The following is a 19448-nucleotide window of genomic DNA, read 5'->3' on the forward strand; positions in this document are numbered from 1 at the left end:
TAACCAAATCCGATCAAGAAATCTGTTATCTTGTAATGTTATTGAATCAAAGTGTTTATTATCTCCTAATATGATCAAAACCATCCATCAAGTGTTGTTATCTCTTGATGCAATAGAATCCGATTGTGAAGCATATATTATCTCTTAATGTGGTTAAATTTGACCATAAAATATTTATTATCTTCTAACATAGTTGAATTTAATTATCAAGTATTTATTGTCTCCTCATGCAATCAAATTTGGCCATGAAGTAACCGCTATGTTTTGATGTGGTCGAATATAGTTACGAAGCATATGTTATCTCTTGACATGATCAAATTCTATCACGAGGTATTTGTTATCTCCTAATGTGGCCAAATCGAGCCACGAAAGCATCTTTTGGCTCTCAGCAATTACGCTCGACTATGAAGATCGATAATAAAATCTCATTAAATGTAATGTGGTTAAATCATCCAATAATTGGAAGATTGTATTTTGATACCCTCCATATGCCAAAATATAATAGAGGGATATACGATAAGACGATTTGTCATGTATATTAAATATTAAGTCATCATTAGTGCAGATCATCTAAAATATCTTCTCAACCCAACTTGTCGATCAAATACCCCACCAAATTAATATAACATATAACTACGCTAATTGTAATACTTGATGGTTTGACCAACTCTTTATATTGTCCAATGATCCTACACAATTATCGTACCAATTAAGTATCTACTTACTTTTATTCGTTATTGAAACCAATATAAAAAGTCTTATATATATATATATATATATATATATATATATATATATATATATATATATATATATATATATATATATGAGGACTCTCTAAATACACATTTCTTCACATCCTCTAAACCCACTTATTAGCTTAAGCATCGAACGAGCCCTTGTCGAACATATTGTTGATATAATTTTTGCAGGAAACTCGATCAAACTTGACTACTCTCGACATTGAGACTTGCAACTGATCTTGAACCTCTGAATCTTCAACCCATCAAACATCCAAAATCTATGTTAACATGATCAAAATATAATACAGGTCAATCTCCTTTTAATATTCACCTAGTGATCCTTGTGATTCGTTTTATCCCTCGATTCAGTAGCTCAATTGATTAATAAGTAAAAAAAGTAAAAAAAAAAAAAAAACTAAGAAATAAAGGAAAAAAATGGGAGAGGCCCAAAGCGGCCCAAATGGGTCCGATGAGTTATTATGCCTAGGTGAGGCCCATTAACAGCCCATCTGATACCTTTGGTCACCCTCAACAAGTCCTCGTGCTGCCGGAGCAGATGTCTGCCCACCACGTTTCACCCACACTCCATCTTCATCGCATGGAAAGGATCGAAGTCTGCCGCATTGGAAGATCTCCAAGTAAACGAGGCCTGGAAAGCTTGCTCGTATTTGAGACCATTCCACCTCCAATTCACTTAGAAACTTGAGACGTAGCACCTCCACATTCCAAGTCGGTGGGAATCTTTCCAGCCCAAGGCTCTTCAGCGTCCCTCCTCTGAGGTACAGCTTCTTCAAGCTCCTCAACGCAGAAGGATTCAACCATTCTGGTGCCAGCTTACCCGGAAAGCATCGAAGATCGAGCTTCTCAAGACCAACGGGAAGGGCGAGTGATGTCATTGTCATAGACGCCATCCTTGTTAGCCTCGAAACTGCCTTCTTTGGTGGCAATACGATCCATGTTATGGTTAACGAGCGAAGGGCTCTGCAGCTTTTCAGATCGCCAAGCTCATCCTCTGTCACTGTCACCTTGTTCCCTATGATCATACTCAGCTTCCTCAGTTTCTCCAATTTGGCCAGCTCGTTGAGTCGACACGGGTGCTTGCTTCTCGAGTCACCGACGACGAATCCCTTCAGCACTTGGAGCTCTGACAGTGAGCTGATCCCCTTGGGGATGAACTCTAGCAGGTGACACTCCGACACATCCAAATGGGTCAGTTTCTTCAGGTTTGTGATCCCTGATGTCAGTTTCTCCAAGTTGTGGCACGCCCGGAGATCCAAGATCCTCAAATTGGAGACCTTGCCAATGGATGCCGGCAGCTCTGTGATTCTGGAAATGCCTTGGAAGGAGAGGTAACTCAAGTGCTTGAACCCCCTCAGTCCTTCCAAGAACTCCGTGCTCTCCACCTCGATATGGTGCTTCGCTTGTCTCTGCCACCTTCCGAGTTGCAGCACTTTGATCTTCCTCATCTCTGAGAACCAGCTCTTGTCGAGTCTCAGATATTGCTCGTCGACGTTGAACAGCGCAATCAATTCACTGGCATTGGATTGGCCCCTCGAGAGGGTTTGCTGCGAATCCCCTCCCCTGGCGGTCACCAAGCAAGCATGACGGCTCACAGAGAAGTCTGACCGAGGAACTCCTTCCGAGTCGAAGTCAAAGAACTGATTTCTCCTGGCCACAGAAATAAGCATTCGTCTCGTCCATGGATGCACCTTGCAGTACTCTATGGCCGAGCTCCGTTTCCTGAATACTGGCTCGACCATTCCATTCATGATTAGCTTCCTCAAGCAATCCTCTCCGATCTCCTCGGCAGTCTTCCCCCTCTTCGGGGTTACTAGTCCCTCCCCGATCCACCAATAGATCATAAGCCTTTTCTTTAGGAGTGCATTCTCTGGGAAAATAGAGAAGCAGAGCAAGCACAACTTCAACTGAAGGTCGAGGTTCTCGTAGCTCACCAGAAGATTAGAGATGGTGCTGCTTTCAAAGATCTTCTTATCCAATTCGAGCCGTCGCCACTCTTGGGATGCTTGCAGGGAGCTGAACATCGAAGGAAGACTCCCACACGATGCCGCAGCTGAACTCTCGACGGGAGGTAGTTGGAGCGGTGGAGTCACGCGGCCTCTCAGGTCGGAGATCTCCGCATCGATGACTCGAAGCTTGGATTGGAACTTGGGGAGGGTGCAATCTTCTTCCAAGATGTCGTCGACTAGTCGAGCAACCACCCCAAAATCGCGTACCACGTCCTTCTCCCATCGCTCTGCTCGCCGGAAGACATCCTCCATGTCTCGAATATCCCTTCCGATGTTGTCAAACAGTGAGATGATCTCCGAGATTGCATCACTTCCCTCGACTTCCAGAACACGGCGCCTGGCATTCTCCAGATGCTTCAACAATGGGGAAACCACGACCTCAATAATTCCTTCCTTCGACATCCTCGATCAGCGAGTGAGGATGTGGAGTTGGTGATGACCAACAGCACTACGGATACACGGAAAGATCTCTTTCCTTTATCTCGAGTTCGAAGGGAGAGAAAGGAGAGTATGCTGATCTAACTTCCCATTTGGCAGAGAAAGTTCCTGGTAGCGCACTTGCTAGTTCCTTTCGGTCATCACATGTGGGTCAAAGGCTCAGCAGACTTATCATCTGGTGGCCTCTGACTGACGAGTGCATCTTCGCAGAAGTAAACCCCCCCCCCCCCCCCGTTGGACTTTGGTGCCACGACCGAACCAAATAGGAAACTTCCAATCGACCACAGCCACGCCGCGCCACGTCGATGTCATTTTCTAGCTTCATCGAACTGGGCATTGAAGCAACAGTGTGGCATCAAATCCCCGGAATCCGCTGATTGGTCCATACTCCGACGCAGGGTGAAGCCTCTGTCCACAATTTAATTGATATAAATATGTGAATAAATAAATAGGTGAAACAAAAGAAACCCGGAATGAAATGAGAGAGCAATTGTTCTGAGCAGTTGATGCTTACAGATCAACGTTGGCTTCGATATGGATCAGTCTTGTTTTCTAGTTGGCCTATTTGCTCCCTGCTAGCGAGTTTCGTGCAGAGGGTACAGCTATATGAGTCCAGTAATAGAAAAGCAACTAAATTTGATATGGTTTCACATCTCTCGTTACAGAAATAGAAGATGAAGTGCATGCCAGAAAGCATTTATCCCATGACTACTCTGTTATGGAAGCTCCTTTTCATGGTAAAGGAAGTGAAGTCTTTCATGTTTCTCATTCTGTCTATATGTGAATATAAAAATCTCAACAGGCCTGCATAAGTTCTAGAGAAAATTATAGACAGTAAATCAGTGTTTTTGGACAATTACCTGTTAGAAAGAAACATAGGTATAACACTTCGTATGGGCCACCAAAATTGCATTCAGGAAAGCTTAAGTGCAGTGTCAAAGTGAACAAAACATTAGACATGCTAGAAACTCACGTGCATACTATGTTATATGTAAGGAAAAACTTACATTGGCATTGACATATGAACTGCACAGTTTAACATTCAATCTCCAACTGTGTGGGAGATGATTATTATTCTACCAAGGAGGCTTTGAAATCACAAACCTCCAAACTGTAAATCGTTCATAGACACACACAGACAAAAACAAAAAACAAACAAACAAACATTCAGGAACTAAGCAGCTTCTAAATGAATGGAGGAGAAGCATTATTACATATACAAGTACATTTGCCATAACCTCCAAAAGTAATAGTGTTACCAGTGCGGTTTCACCAGCCTTTGCCAATCAGCCACAGCCAATCAAGTGTCACCCCTGCAAATATACCTGCTAGAAGACATAGTACAAGCAAGTTCCCTAAAGCATTTTGCTCTGGTCCCTGTTAAGAAGAGAAAACCACTCACACTTCTGCTTGAAAGGAATATTTAGAGCTCTCTGTACAAAGGAAACATAGTTATGATGCCAAAGCCTCACAAACTAACCTTGTATCCTTTAGGTGCAGCAGTAAGAACACAGACTGTCAGATAACCATTGCTAAGTCCTAAGAATGATGTTAACACGATCATCCAGCCTTGATCTCCATACTTTGCTGTGAAGTAGAAGGCTGGAATGAGTATGAAACGTGAAAGAATTGCAGCCATGAGACATTTCCTAGATGCCAGCTTGAACCGCTTCAAAAGAGGTATATATCTCCCAATGAGGTCCCACACGTTATACATCGCAATCAGAACAAGTGCATACCTGAATTACAGACAACAATTGCTCAACAAACTGAGATATATCTGACATTCTTATAGACTTTCAATTGAAGCTGGTGATCTCTAAATTTGTAGAGACAGAAAACTGATGGAACATCCTTATGTTTGATGTTTATGAGAGCAACATTATGAAAGAAAAGATAATAAAAAAGACATGCATGCAGAACTACTTTCACAAGCACAATTTTCGAAGGGAAGACCTGGATGTAAACTATTTACATAATCGTGAGTTCGAATTTCAAACTACAAATTTCCGTATTTGATTGTTTGGATTATCTATAAAGTAAAGTTAGAAAAGCATAATTTTTCATATTTATGTGTTGGGTGATTAGCTTCTTGATAACTCCCTCTTCATTACCACAAAGCCATTCTTGAGTTTTTTTTTTTCTCTCCATTGAACCGCAATAAAGACTTGGTGAACCTTAATTTTTATAATTTGAAAGATCTGATGATAGAGAATAGAAGCATATCATTCTGAAATTCAAGAGAGGTACCAACTTGGACCGAGGAAATTTTAGCATCTAGTAAAAAGAATTTGATGTTTATTAAAAATGTCATAGGAACATACCATTAAAATGAACAAAAAAGTTTCTCCACTTTATTGCTTACCCGTGCCTTGCCTGGTTAGCATGTGTTTATGAAACAATGAGCTTTAATGATAGGCTTTTCTTTCCCACTGCATGTTTATATGCATGTTGGGAAACAACAGGTGAACAACAAATTAGTTAGAAAAATTATTGAGGAATACTTACCATGAGCCCAAGCCGTGGGAGCCCGTATCCTCTGACAGGAATCCAGGAAAAATGGACAACGTCAAAACATATATCAGAAAAATGTCGACAGCATAATCGATATTTTGCAAAAGTAACTGTCTGTTGTTCAAGCGTTCTTCAAGTTTTGGATCCTCCTCAACCTGCAAAAGCTTTAGAAGATTTAAATTACTTTTAACAAGCTAGTTTATGCACAACTTATTGCAGGCTCTGGAAAATATCCGCTAGACCCTTACCCCTTGGGCAAGGTGTGTTTGTATTCCGCCGGCAGCAAGGTCAGCAGAGACAGTCATTGACCCTTCAGAAGCTGCCTTTGCTCGGTAAAACTTCACAATTGGCAGTTTGGGGAAGACAATTGCATATAGAAAAACACAGAGAAGCTCGAAAAAACATGAAATTGCAAAGAACATCACTGCAGGTACAAGTTCATCAGGAAATTCAGCATCACAACATCTAAGAAAATTCTTAATTAAACTTTTATAATTTTATTTCTTAAAGCCATAACAAATATGAGAAACATTCAACAATATTATAATGGAATTCAAAGTGCTATTATTGGTGCTCTTATTAAGGGTATAATAGCAAGTAGCATTTCATTGCCATTATCTGCTAGGCATCTGCTTCCAAGGGAAAATGGTGGTCAGCAGGAAGATAATCTGAGAATAATAAAGTGAAATATAATAATGTTTTTTTTCAGTAAACATGACGTGATCTACCAGGAACTTTGCTAGAATTGTATGTAAAACTCCTATTAGTGTAACTAATAACAGAAAGATCACTAGTTGGTCATGATGACCAAGCCATTGGTATAATTCAGTTGTCAACAAATCATAAGAACAAAATATTTTTCTGAAGATTGAAGCATAAATGTAAGCTTTTGCTTACACAAGGCACACAAGAAGGAAATAGGAGTGCACTAAGTCGAAGATTCACTAAGTAAAATCTTTCGTTCAGCAGATATTGGAAAAGCAAAAAACAGAAGAAAATAGATGATCTGATTTTCAATGAGGTGAGGATTAGTCCTTCCATAATTTATAAAATTATAGCTTAAGTTATGAGCTGTAAATTTCTGCAACATCTGAAAGGAGGCGTGTTACATTCTAATTGAACAGAAGAAGCCACAAAGAAAGGTAGTACAAACTTAATCTTGTTGAGGTATTTAATGTGTAGGACAAGGAAGGTGGAGCCAGCTCTTTAATTACATCAAGCAGTGGAAGATGCCTTTTGATTGTATGCACACACATTCCTGATGAGAGCTGCTTGTACAATGAACTTATGACAATCAAGAAGAGGTTCATAGTGCACAGCAGGAAGGCATACGAAGGTTGGAGATTGAATCTGATACGGAGCTACTGGTCAAGATTTTAAACAGAGAGCACCATCCCTGGCTTATCATGACCAGTGCAGAATTATTTTTTGTTACATTGAACTATTCCAAGAACATAAAATTTCTTATGCATAGAGAGATGGAAATAAATGTTCTCATTGGTTAGCAATATATGCTAAAACTTCTAAGTCTACTAGATTACAAAAAAATGAATGACCTCTAGAGTTGTGGTCATGTTTGTACTTCGAGGAGCATGGTTTGTTTTGTATAGGTTGTTAACTTAATATAATTTTTTTTTTCTTTTTTAATAAGAATATAGATGTGGAGAGCAGACATAAGTTTCAATGAACTATTAGAAAGGACATGAAAAGATTGATTTTGTTCTTACATGAGAAGGAATGCAGGAGAGGCAGTAAAATAGCAAACCCATGATACATGAAAAGATGAATTGTTGAGTCAAGGTTCAGACTTGAACAGAATCAAAACATCACTTTTAATCTTCATAGGCTGGCTATAATTACTTAGCAATCAGATATAACAGGTTGAAATTTCTAGATCTTCTCAAATCAAAAATAAAAGGTTAGCTTCCTGAAACAATATGATCTATATGGTTTTGTAAAAAAAAATATCCAATTAGTTAGATAATTGTAACAACTTATGTGTAGATTGCAGATTTGTTAAATATCATATATTACGTACTTGCACCCTTTCGAAGACCATCCTGGGAGTTCTCAAAAGCTGCTTTTGTGATTAACCTAAGAGCAGATGTTAAAGCTCCTGAAGCTGCCAGCCCAGCCAAGAAGGACTGCATTTACAAAAAAACATTAACACTAGTGTGCCATATAATTGTTTGACTTAAAAGAATAATTTGAACTGTAAAATGATTGTCATAAACGTCTTACTTGAATAAGCTCTGGGGACATTAGGGATAGATCACCAACCATCCCTCCTTGAACATGTGCATCGGCAACTCCAAATGCTCCACTTACAACACATACACCGATAAAGACTCCAATACCTCCTTTTCCAGATGTTGCCACATCCAACTATAATGAAGGCTTGTTCCATTGTGAACATTAACAAACAGTGAAATGTGTTTCGTCATTTTGAACAAATACGGCAATACTTACCACAATTAGAGCTAACGAACTTAAGAAAAAGAGAGAATATCCAGCAAGGTTGCGCCTTCTGGTGTTAATCTTTGCTTCGTGATATGCAAGTATTGCAATAGTTCCAAGGGCGAAAGGTTGGTAAACAAGAGTAAGTACTCTAGTTGGGTGGTAGCTCTGCGATTTTGGTGGTAATTAAGTTAGACCACAATTAAACTAATTAGTCATTTTTAAAGTTTCTTCAACACAATCCAAAGTGAATGCAATTACATGTAAATCTAAGGCATGAGAAAAAATGTGAAGCAAGCTGCATTCAGAATTTACAGGATTTGGCTTCTACAAGAGTTTTAGTGGCATATTTCAAACTTCTGGGGGTACAAATTACAGGAGTGTCTAAATAACAGGCTCTAGCATTCAACCACTCCAACATGAACTCTTAATCTAGGCTAGGATTCAAAACTACTGATTTTCAATAAATCTTCGTTGGTGCTGATATACCTTATTTTATGAGCTTGCATGACAAATTTTAAAATATGAAGGCAAAGTAAGTAAATCTTCACCGTGGATAACCGATTCCTAAGATAATAGAAGCATAAAAAAGAAGAAGAAGAAGAAAGGGGCTTCAACCAAGCCAATAGCCCGAAAAAAAGCAGAATTTTGGATTTGGTAGCAGAAACATGTAGAATTTACATTTCCATTTCTTAGGGCATGCAAATTCCCCCTTTAAGTTTAATGTCAAACGAAAGCAAAAATTATAGCAGTGTATCCAAAGTGATGCTAGAGAGTGCATACCGGAAAGAGGTAAACATAGTAATCTTCAATCGTCAGCATACTATTCCATGAAAAAAGGCATCCATTTCCTAGTAACCAGCATACAAGAATTGCCATATACTTTCCCTGTTCATTAATACAAACAGATGAGAAAGACATCGTAAGATGAGCAACTAGTTCATCAAAATCCAAATAACTATAGCTTTAGCAGAAAAAATGTCAGACAAAGAATGATAACCTCATTTCTAATCGCTTCTCCAGTTTCAGCCTGCTGACTCATTCTTGGTATTGTTCAACTAGTTCTACCAATTAAACAACACAGAACACTTCCTGAGGATATCGCCATTAGCATCTTTAGTCTTCGTCAGTCAACAGCAAGATGAGTTTAGCAGATAACTTGAGGAAAGAGAAAATTTTCCTTAACATCCGTCATTTTCTACTTGTTAATTCCACTATAGTATCAGGCAGCTTGTGAGTAACATGCACAACCAAATAAAAATGATAGTGTAAAGTGAATAGAATTCAGAGGGTAATAACAATGAGAGATGCTCCAAGTATTACTCTTATAAACCCATTCATAATGCGATAAGCAATAATGCAATTAAATTAAAAAGGAAGCTCAATCTCTCTTTTGAACTATTTGATGCATGGTGCCTCTGGGACTGGCTCGTAGGACATGAATCGAAAACTGTAGTGCTTGTCAATTAAGGAGTTTGACTGCTAACTTCCTTATGGTTTATATGGCTTAACCGGAACAATTCCCTTTTTGGCAAGCACCCGGACAAGCCATCCTTTATTTGGTATAAATCTCTTGCATGCACAAAAGATTATACTGATATAAGGGGCATTCTGTGGTCTCTAGAGGGGGAGAAAATTCCAGGAGATACATAACTGATAGAATAGAAGGTATTCTCTACATTGTGATGGATCTATTTCCTCTTCTCTCTGATGTTGCAGGTATAGCGTACATTCTGAAGAATGGAAAAGGACAAATCAATGTTGTTGGTGCCTCTCCTTGCAGAGCTAGAGGCTAAGCAGGTGAAATGCATTGCAATTGTTTAATGGTTGAAGAGAGCTCATAGGGAACAGCTAAGGAACGTGATATTCCTCTCAAATTCCAAATAAGTAATCAAATATATGCCAGGACGTTCTCCTACACCTGGGAAACTAAAGTTTTTCATACAAGACATTTGGATGCTAGCTACAAGGGTTAACATGATTAATTTTCGTTTTATACCAAGAGAGGGTAATGTTTTGGCTCACAAGCTTGCTAACTATAGCAGGAGATTTCAATTTATCTCCTCCAGGGAGCTGATGAATTCAATTTTTCGTACTCTTGTGTTGTTGAAACCCCCATAATGGGAGGTTGATGAAAAAAATACAACTAAATAGAAAAAACATTTCTTCACATACACATGCATGTAAACAAGGAGAATTAAAGAGATAAAAAAAGTACTTTGGAAAATACTACATATTCTAAAGAAAAAATTAATTCAACAACTTCTGTAATGAGAAATTATAAGCAGTCTAAGAGCAAAAGGCAAAATATGACGAATTACTCACTCTAGGCCAACCAGAGGAAGATTTCTTGAGAAGATTAGAATGCATGAATCAGCAAGAAATTCACATCAAAAGAACTAAAATGAGTCCAAGGTATTGAAACTATGGCAGCACCAAGGAAACTACCAAAACTATTTCTCACAGAAAGAAAAGAAGGAAGGAAGGAGACTATGTACAATCACCATATTCTCAAGGCTATAGCAACATTGTAACAGCTTGTGGAGAAGGTACATTTAAGAAAACGCACAATTATCATCTCGGCGACATGCAAAAATAGGTCTGCAAGTGAACAAGATCAGAGACAATGGAACTAAATGCTCAAGAAGAAGGCAAACGATCTTGAGAGGAAGCTGAAAGCAGGCACTCCTAAGGATCTAAGGACACCAACCAAATCTTGTTGGAGCTGTTCCAATCTCCTTTTTGGTTCTCGAAATTAGTACTAACCACTCCAATAAAATTTCCTTGCAAAAAGCATAAGAAGACCAGGAAAGCATAGGACAACATGAAAATATTCAATCTCCATCTCCGCTTATATGTTCATAATTCTATTTGCCGTTTCATACAATAAATCTGGTACTGATTCCACGGAACACCTAGATTTCTTCATAACAAAGCCGCAATCCTGAATTCCTAATTATTTCACGCCATAAGTTTCAGAAACGCTACCCGATTAGGCCTTCGATATTAGATCAAATGGCCATAACCACGTCATATTCTTAGTTTCCAGGAAAGAAGGAAAATTAAAGCCTCACAAAGAAGAGTGGCAACAGTTGCGTCCAGTTCTTACAGAGTGCAGAAGAGCAATTGCTATGACAAATAGAAAAAAGGGTTATATAAGACAGAGGAAAAAGAAACTCCACAGGCAGGTAAAGAAATTGGATCAAGGGATTGACCCCAATCAAAATTTTAAGATCCATTCTACAGAAACAAAAAAAAAAAATCTCAAGGAAAATCCACAAAAGAACAACCGGATAATATCATCAAAGATTTCAAAGCGATAGTGCCAAGGCGATTATACTTTATGGCATGGCTTACGTATGCTGAACTTTGCAAAGCACCAACATAACATGGATTCGACCAATTACAGAGCTTAGTACTTCCCGGCGCAGGAAAAATTTACCAAACACTAGAACAAATGCATAGCATATATGCAGCCACCAAGCATTCAAGCAAAAGGAAAACGGCGCTCGAAGGAAAATGGACAAGAAACAAATGATTCTAAAGTAGCCAATCGAAGTCTCCTACTGAGAGATACTCTCACGAGAGGCGATTGGGTCATCGAACCTTTTTGGAGCCGAAGAAGATTCCCCGTGGACGACCAATTGAAGTCCTGCATATGTTCTTGGGGGGCGCAAACGAAGAACCGTGAAAGGAATCGGAGCATTCCCCACTTCGATTTGATTGACCTCCACCCAGCCAAGAAGGTGGGGAACTAAACTATTTATTCTCCCGTTTCTTTGATAGCCAACCGACTACCTTCGTTGTTACTGGAGGAAGTTGGCGAACACCGTTTCGTCCCACTCGAGACCAACGCTGCTCCAATTAAAATGCAGGTACACACACGCGTCATCTGCGACCGACGGTAAGAACTCCTCTTGCAGAGGTCCCTCCGCTTTACCTCCACACACTCTTTCTATCCCCGCACTGTTTCTTAGTCAACGCGATTCAAATAAAATTTATTGTAATATTGACAACGAATATATATATATATATATAGGTAAATTATCGAAAAAAAATCTTTTTCCCTGTCCTTTTTTTTGTTTACCATATCAATCTTATCTTTCTTTAATTTTTTTGTCATTTGATTTTTGTTTGTTCTTTTTTTTTTCTTTGATGGGATTGAAAAAGCAGCAGTTCAAGGAATTAAATATCAGAATAATTTCAAAAGATGAAGACGACCAAGATAAAGAAAATAATAAATAATAAAATTTTGGAGGATAATAAAGTTGTAAGATGAATTTGAAAAATATAGAAACATTAAATGCAGTTAATATTGTTTTAGATAGATTTTTCAATGCATAGAAACACTCAAAAAGTTCAAATAACAATGCTTTTCAAAAACAAATAGAATTGGGTAAATCTGTGTCAGGTGTCAAATTTTCTTCACCAAATCATATAATTTAGTTATAGGTTTTCACTAATTTAAAATTTATTTTTAAAATATATACCAAATGGTGAGAAACAATGTAAAAAAAAATGGAACATCAAATTCAATACGATATAATTTTTTTACATTAATTTTCAAAATAATTAAATAATTAAAAACATAATTTCACATGCTTAAAACAATTTGTTGGGGAACTTTGATATCATGGTCGAGGAGTGCTTGGTCCACGAGCCAATGTCCGGAGCTCCCGACAGGTTGGCGATGCTTTTCTCGATCAGACGATGGACGTACCGGGGAAGAGCTGAGTCATCGGTCGGGCTAGTTGCGCCTCCGAGGTGGTCGATCTCCTGCACACAAACCTTGGTCGGGGTGTTCCTAAGTTGGGTCCCTCGTAGATTAAGTCAGTGAAATTTTTCTCTTTTTATGTTCTTGCCCCTGGCCATGTGTGAGCCAGGGATTTTTATACTGTTGCTTAAGGATCGGTCGTATGCGGATTTGGCGCGATGACTGATCCCCGAGTGACTAGATGGTACCTTTGTATGGGCACCGCCCGATGAGTGCAGAACGGTGCCATACGTGTCGTCTCGAGCTTTCCGGGACGAGACTTACTGAGGGGGCACCTTATGGAGCAGGTTTCGATTCGACGTGGGGAGTCAGTCCTCGTGCTAACTCGACAGGGTGTGACGTGGTATGGTTCGTGACAGACCGATATCAAAAATATATTTTATCACAATATAACTTAATAAATCTCTACAAATTCTCAACTTTTTTTTTACCATCCTCCAACCAACCATATATGCAATTAAATTTCGGATCAATTTAGTATGTCTTTTGGCATATTAATATCATATTTCAAATTTGAAAAATAAATGTTTATAAAATAAGCCCCAATATTTGGTAAAATGAAATGAAAACCTCGAGTTTAAGCGGTAATTGCCAATGGAAAGGGAGCAGCCGTTAAGAAAAGACGAGAATGAACGCTTCGTGTCGTGCGGATGCTACGGGAGACGGCTGAGACGTTGCCCGCGGTGGCTGACGAAGCCGGCGCCCTCGTAGCCCCATAACACGTCCACGACAACACTCCGCGGTTCGATTTCTGCCAAGTTGCAGAGAGATCAACGTAGCAGCACCAGTATCTGGTTCGTGTCAATTCACGCATGGTATACGCAGCCGATTCCACCACCATGAATGCTCTCTGACAACGTCATATTCTAACATCAACCTCACCCAATCGCCAATTTTGGTTTGCTCGGCACCACACATTACAGTTTATGTATGATTGTTGACTGCACTGACCGCCGTCCTCTGGAAAATAGTTCTGCGTCGATGGTGGCAAAAACAGGGGGGAAAAGAGTCGGATTAGCGAGAATACATAATCAGCAAAATTCGCTAAAAAAAATCATAGGAAATGAAAGGAAAAGTAGCGATATAAGCTATACAGCGGACAAAACGCAAAAAAACAGGGCACGCCAGTGATACGCTCTTGTATTCCAACGGCGACGACCTACAGCAGGGGAAGACGAGAGAGCAGCAGGATGGGCAGCACGATGGAGGAAAGCGCGAGGGCGGAAGGGGAGGCGGAACGATAAGTGGCGGCGGCGGCGGCGGAGTCAGGTTGGTGCGGGAATTGGAGGGAGTCGACGGCGAGGGGCATGTTCTCCTGGTCCGGGCTGCACTTGTAGCCGGACCCTCCTCCACTGCCATCGGCCTGCGGTGGGTGGGCGCTGTAGAGCACGGCACGCAGGACGGCTGACACGGTGGGGATGTACGCCGTCTTGTTCCTCGCCAGCAGCCACGTCAGACCCATCAGCTGGCAGTCCCGCCCCAGCATCTTCGTCGCGCGATCCCCGTTGTCGCCCCCAACACCGCCACCAGTCTCCTTCAGCTGCATTATTCAGTAACAGCACATCAGACCATTCATTGCATTACAGATTCTTAGCTCCTTCATGGATTCATACGTCGGATAGACTCGGGTGCTGATGTTTACTACTACCACTCTGACAAGTAGATTTACAATAAGGAATGTCAAGTGAATGAGTGCGACGAGTCGAATAATGTCGCATGAACATTTATTGCGCTACGGGCGGTAGATTTATGTATATACATATACTGTCGCTACCACGCTGCTTCCTTTGTTCAGCAGGGCATAAACTGAAAGCAGAAGCAACGAAGGATGAAGTACATTTTAAGAGTCAACTTGAAGGGGGAGGAAGAATCGTCAAGGAGTCCTCCGTTACAGGGAACTAATCAGATTAAGAGAAGACGATAAGCTCGAGTTGAATGCTGCAATCAGAGGCATGATGGTCTCATACCATGCTTCAAAGACTTTGTCCTCCAGCGTTTCGATGGGAGGGGTCACACGCATGGTTCGATCAAGGCCAAAATGAATACATATACACACAGAACAGAGTCAGAGAGGAAAGCGTACCTTCTCCAGCGAGTGGAGGCAGCGATTGCAGCCAGCGTAGGAAGCATTCCGGCAGTCGCGCTCGAGCTGCCGAACAGATGCCGTCGGCGTGACGTTACGGGCGACGGTGGCGCCGCCGCTGACGTTGAAGGCGGTTGGACAGCGGAGCGACCCGATCTGGTGGAGGCGGATGCCGCAGTAGCAAAGCACGGTGTCGCAGGTGGCGTTGGGCCGCGGCAGGCGGATGTCACGCCGCTCCAGCGCGCTCTGCAGCGAGTCCACGCACTTCTGGTTGTCGTCCGGCATCATCGGCCCGTCCGCGCCACCCAGCCCGTCCTCCGCCGCAGGCGGCGGGCGGATCTCCAGGGCGGAACGGGCATGCGCCGCGAAGAGCCAGGCGGCGAGCACGGGGCAGCAGCGGCTCCGGTCGAGGCCGCCGCGGACACAGGCGTCCCCGACTCCGCCAAAGAGCTCGTCAGAGAGGTCGAGTCGGCACGCGCTGTGGTTGTCCGTCCGAGCCAACGGGAAGGCCGGGACAGTAGTCGAGCCGAACTCACTGGCGGTGAGAGGTTGTTGCTCGTCGGAGTAGATCTGCGGGGTGACTCCGTCGGCAAGGGAAGCCGCCAGGGAGGCGACGGAGACGAGGAAGAGAGCGAGCTGCATCGAGACAGCAGACGCTCTCATTGTTCTTCTGCTTCCTTTGTGGAACAACGGAGGTAGAGGAAATACTCCTATGGCGAACGATTAACAAGCAGGGGGTGACCGGTGCTGAGAAAGGAACAGCTATGGAACGCAACAGGAGAGGGACGGTGTGCTCCTTTGGGTCTTGGGATCTGCGCTTTTCTTTCTTCCTGTAGGAGCCGGAGAAGATACGGGTACGCATGTGGAGGTTATAAGCAGAAAGCGCCTCCTTCCTTCCCTTCAGAAAGGATATAATAGGTTTGTGCGTGAGAGAGAGAGAGAGAGAAAGAGAGGTTTAGAAACACATAAACAAAAAGCATAGGCATAGGTGAGAGTGAGGGTAGGAAGGTATGTCGTGTCTCTTGTGTTTGGTTTATACTGTGATCACTCTTCTTTATTGCTATTTTTGTTATTTTTTTCTTCTCTCATTGTGTGTGAGAGTTATATGGCAGAGCGCAGCTCATGAAGCTTAGCAAACGCTGTCACGGAGCGTTCCGTTCCAAAGCGATGAGCTCAAAGGAGGAACAAGGCAAATCCGGGCTCAGATTAAGACGATTACTCTTCTCCAGGATGCTAATTGGCTGCACTGGCCTCGAGCGAGACTCTCCCCTAGAAATTTGAAGCTTCAGTGGTCCCCTGTGCCAACAGACCACAAGTTTCAGAAAACTGTACTTGATTTACTTGTGTGTGTGTGTATATGTATTGCTTTTCAATCTCCAAAAGAGTTCCCAAAAACCCACCTTTATGATCGCTGTCTTGTTTTTCCAAGGAAAACTTATCTGATAGGCACTACATAAATAATAAATAAAGACTAAGAAACCAATTTAATTTTCTGAACCATCTTTGTTTTTCCAAGCCACGACTGTGTGGCTCTGCACATCAGGTTACTTAGCATAAAAATCTGAGTCCACAAGTAAGTGTAAAAGGAAGGGAAGGGAGACTATAGAGGTACAGTGTTAGGACTCTGATTCCTGTCCTCCTTTTAGCCTAGATTGGAGGGAGGAAAAGGTCTGGAGTTTGGATGCAGAGTGAAGGGTGACTAGGAGGACATTTCGAGTCGCGGATGGAGGAGAACTGAGGACATCCTACAAGGTCACATGCGGAGAAAGGCTTCAGATTAAGTTGGTTCACGAGAATGGCTTGGGTTTCGGAAGCTAATATTATACTGGAAGGGAGGGAGGGAGGGAGGAGGAGCAGAAACAAAAAGATGCCACTCTCTTTGTCGTTATTATGTTGTAGCAAACGATTCTACTGATCGATGAACAGGACACGGAATACAAAAAAATTTGATGAAGCTTACCATGATAAAGTGAGGCTAGACTTGACTATGGTAAAAACTCCACCATGGCGATTTGACGCCTCACATGGAAGATGGTGCAGCCCTCAGCATTATTGTAGATTACCCAGACAACTTCTCTCACCTCGTAGCCCCCACCATTTGTACCTACACTTTTCATATTCGTTTGTTTTAACCAGCTCCTGCCCTATTCCCAGCCCTACGGACAAGAGACCGGTGTCAGTTTGGCAGTGACTCCTCCAAAACAATTCACTGGTGTAGGACAAATAGAAAGCAAGTATAGCTTGGGAAACCAACGCATGGGGCAGGCAGTGCGGGCAGAGGGACAAGCCACTAGAATCTTATTCCTAATCCTGTCTCACACCCAAACCAAAGCGTACTAGCAGCCAACGGAAAACTCTAATCTAGAGTTCGAAAAGGCCATCATCCATCTCAACCAAATCCCAATGACATTGAATTATTTTACGAGTGAGGTTGCATTTCCCAGCCTCGAGCTTTTTAGGAGTGACCAGAAAGTCGAAAAGGTTGCCTTGGGTGGGGTGGGTAAACCTCTTAGAAAACCAAACAGGATCGACAAAGCAGAAAAAAATGAAAGAATCACGACAAGATACAGTGCAAAAGTTCCAATCATGGGGGGGGTAGTGGGACTAAAGGGAACAGACCTCAGAAGCCATACACTACTTGTGCTGTGGTCTCATCTCCAGAGTCTGGGTTGAATCCAAAACTTTTTCTTTTCTCCACAAGGGTTTTTGGTTGCTGCAGCAGCCTTAGGGTGGGTGGAAGTGGGAATGGAAAATGGAAAATGGTCGAAAAGGGTCCCATCTCAAGGTGTATCCTTACAGGGTGGTGTCTGGTTCCAGAGGACAAAGGTACATCCGACGCTCTTGATAAGGCCAGGAAGACCTCAAGCTACACACGACCAACTCGCTGGGAGGACGCGACTTTTCAATGCATTCATCCACTCAATCATTTTGTCCAGTCGTTTTGGTGCACCACCTCAGAGTGTTGGGTCCGAAGCACCCATTAGATGTGCGTCCCAGTAAACAGCTCCACAGCAATCATGCACAGAATCAAATACTAGGCTCACTTTAGTTAATGCCAAGTAAAACTTTTACCTCGCTTTTGCATCCCAAGCTCTGAACGCATTGTGGAAGATCAAGATCTAGTATGCAGTATCCTCTGCTGTTTAAGAGATGGTGAGTTCCTCCTCGTACTAGATAAAAACAAATTAACAAGTAAAAAGTATATGGTGATGACAATGGAAAACCATAGATATAGTGAGGCAATCATTAGCAACAAAGGTCGAAACCCACGTTGCCCTACTCACAACCTTATCAGCCGCATATCTGAATAAGATAGCACTGAGAAGTAAAGGACTGAGGTGGATGCCAAACTAAGATGTCATGATAAAAAGATCTCCATCCAAACTAATCAGCCACATGACAACGCAATAAGAAATCAACATAATTGGCACTACTCTTATTAAGAAACTAAAACTAAAACCATGTATTTATGATCCTTCATAAATTAATCCACTCCAACAACCAACGTCAATCTACTGAAAACCTAGAAGATAGGGAGGAGCAGGCTAGAGAAACTTGACGGTTCATCATGTTCTATATCCGAATACCCTGCAAAGATACTAAGGCGTCATTTGAACAATATACTCTATGTGCCTGTCATAACTCTACTGGGGTTTTTTAATAACATTAAAGATTGGAGAAGAAAGAAAGAAAAACTCAAAAAGGCAAGCAAATAAGGTATGGAATTGAGTTTCCCAGATGCAATTCCCTCTAGACCAACAAAAAAAGGTATCTTTACACAAGTTGACAAACTAATATGGACAAATATTCTGATGAACTGGTGTGATGTTTAAACTCAAATAGCAAGGTAGAACTATGCATCAAAAAGTGGTTTAAGGTTGTTCAAATTGCAGTCCCAATCCGAGATGCTACTGAACCCAGTTACAGAAATCTGACCTGCAGTTGATGCTAACATTGGATCCACTGGAAAATTTGGATCGTGAGTCCAGATACGATATGAGACCTTGACCTGTACCTGGACCTGGAAACAGACCCGAACTAAACCTAAATCTAATCTATTCTACCCACTAGTCTGATGGATTATGTAGGATGTGGCAAATATATCTACATATTTTAATGTTCTGTAGGATAACAGTATAATTGACTTCACTGTCTTTGATGGACTTCTGTGGTACATTCATCTCTTCTAAATGTTATTACTAGTCTCTTGCAGCATTTTTTTTCTTATTTCTTTAATTTTTTGTTTTCCTACAATAATTTCTTTAATTTGTTTGAATAAAAATATTAGACATCATCCACTCATAAGTTGGTTCATTTGTTATTAATTGTACTAGATGTTGTGGGCTTATTTTTGGATCCATGCTCAAAATGGACTTGGTCTCCTGTATCCAGTCTAATTCTGGATCCATGAT

The 19448-nt window shown here is 41.4% G+C and overlaps 3 protein-coding genes across 11 annotated transcripts; all 3 read right to left on the minus strand.

The window, feature by feature from the left end:
- Positions 1 to 997: 997 nt before the first annotated feature.
- On the minus strand, positions 998 to 3401 carry LOC103997814 (disease resistance RPP13-like protein 4). Its single transcript, XM_009419139.3, has one exon. It carries the CDS (start codon positions 3170 to 3172, stop codon positions 1241 to 1243), a length of 1932 nt encoding a protein of 643 aa, XP_009417414.2. The 5' UTR covers positions 3173 to 3401; the 3' UTR covers positions 998 to 1240.
- Positions 3402 to 4170: 769 nt separating this feature from the next.
- LOC135648470 (equilibrative nucleotide transporter 3-like) lies at positions 4171 to 12031 on the minus strand. 8 transcript variants are annotated; one of them, XM_065166208.1, is made up of 10 exons: positions 11786 to 12031; positions 9180 to 9243; positions 8963 to 9067; positions 8192 to 8347; positions 7964 to 8107; positions 7761 to 7866; positions 5971 to 6146; positions 5717 to 5886; positions 4689 to 4947; positions 4171 to 4585 (listed from the first exon to the last, which is right to left on the minus strand). In XM_065166208.1, the coding sequence occupies exons 2-10, from the start codon at positions 9219 to 9221 to the stop codon at positions 4478 to 4480; spliced, it is 1266 nt and encodes a 421-aa protein (XP_065022280.1). In that variant the 5' UTR covers positions 9222 to 9243; positions 11786 to 12031; the 3' UTR covers positions 4171 to 4477. The 8 variants fall into 8 exon arrangements, with proteins under 8 accessions (XP_065022280.1, XP_065022278.1, XP_065022276.1 ...); XM_065166206.1 differs by having other exon boundaries at positions 9180 to 9300; XM_065166204.1 differs by having other exon boundaries at positions 9180 to 9393.
- A 1407-nt stretch (positions 12032 to 13438) lies between these two features.
- On the minus strand, positions 13439 to 15962 carry LOC135648471 (uncharacterized GPI-anchored protein At4g28100-like). 2 transcript variants are annotated; one of them, XR_010500969.1, is made up of 3 exons: positions 15037 to 15962; positions 14048 to 14493; positions 13439 to 13926 (listed from the first exon to the last, which is right to left on the minus strand). XR_010500969.1 is itself a non-coding variant. In XM_065166211.1 (2 exons), the coding sequence occupies exons 1-2, from the start codon at positions 15697 to 15699 to the stop codon at positions 14113 to 14115; spliced, it is 1044 nt and encodes a 347-aa protein (XP_065022283.1). In that variant the 5' UTR covers positions 15700 to 15962; the 3' UTR covers positions 13994 to 14112. The 2 variants fall into 2 exon arrangements, 1 of the variants encoding a protein (XP_065022283.1); XM_065166211.1 differs by lacking the exon at positions 13439 to 13926 and having other exon boundaries at positions 13994 to 14493.
- Positions 15963 to 19448: the final 3486 nt, after the last annotated feature.

The sequence above is a fragment of the Musa acuminata genome, chromosome BXJ3-9 (assembly GCF_036884655.1).
Source record: "Musa acuminata AAA Group cultivar baxijiao chromosome BXJ3-9, Cavendish_Baxijiao_AAA, whole genome shotgun sequence".
NCBI classification, from domain to species: Eukaryota; Viridiplantae; Streptophyta; class Magnoliopsida; order Zingiberales; family Musaceae; genus Musa; species Musa acuminata.

What these genes read in the sequence shown, in the direction of transcription:
- LOC103997814 (XM_009419139.3), bottom strand. Translation starts at nt 3,172, where the DNA reads ATGTCGAAGGAAGGAATTATTGAGGTCGTGGTTTCCCCATTGTTGAAG.
- LOC135648471 (XM_065166211.1), bottom strand. Translation starts at nt 15,699, where the DNA reads ATGAGAGCGTCTGCTGTCTCGATGCAGCTCGCTCTCTTCCTCGTCTCC. An exon ending in GCCTCCACTCGCTGGAGAAG is followed by an intron (nt 14,494 to 15,036) that starts GTACGCTTTCCT and finishes TGAATAATGCAG; the next exon opens with CTGAAGGAGACTGGTGGCGG.
- LOC135648470 (XM_065166208.1), bottom strand. Translation starts at nt 9,221, where the DNA reads ATGAGTCAGCAGGCTGAAACTGGAGAAGCGATTAGAAATGAG. An exon ending in GAGAAGCGATTAGAAATGAG is followed by an intron (nt 9,068 to 9,179) that starts GTTATCATTCTT and finishes ATTAATGAACAG; the next exon opens with GGAAAGTATATGGCAATTCT. An exon ending in ACTATGTTTACCTCTTTCCG is followed by an intron (nt 8,348 to 8,962) that starts GTATGCACTCTC and finishes CCAAAATCGCAG; the next exon opens with AGCTACCACCCAACTAGAGT.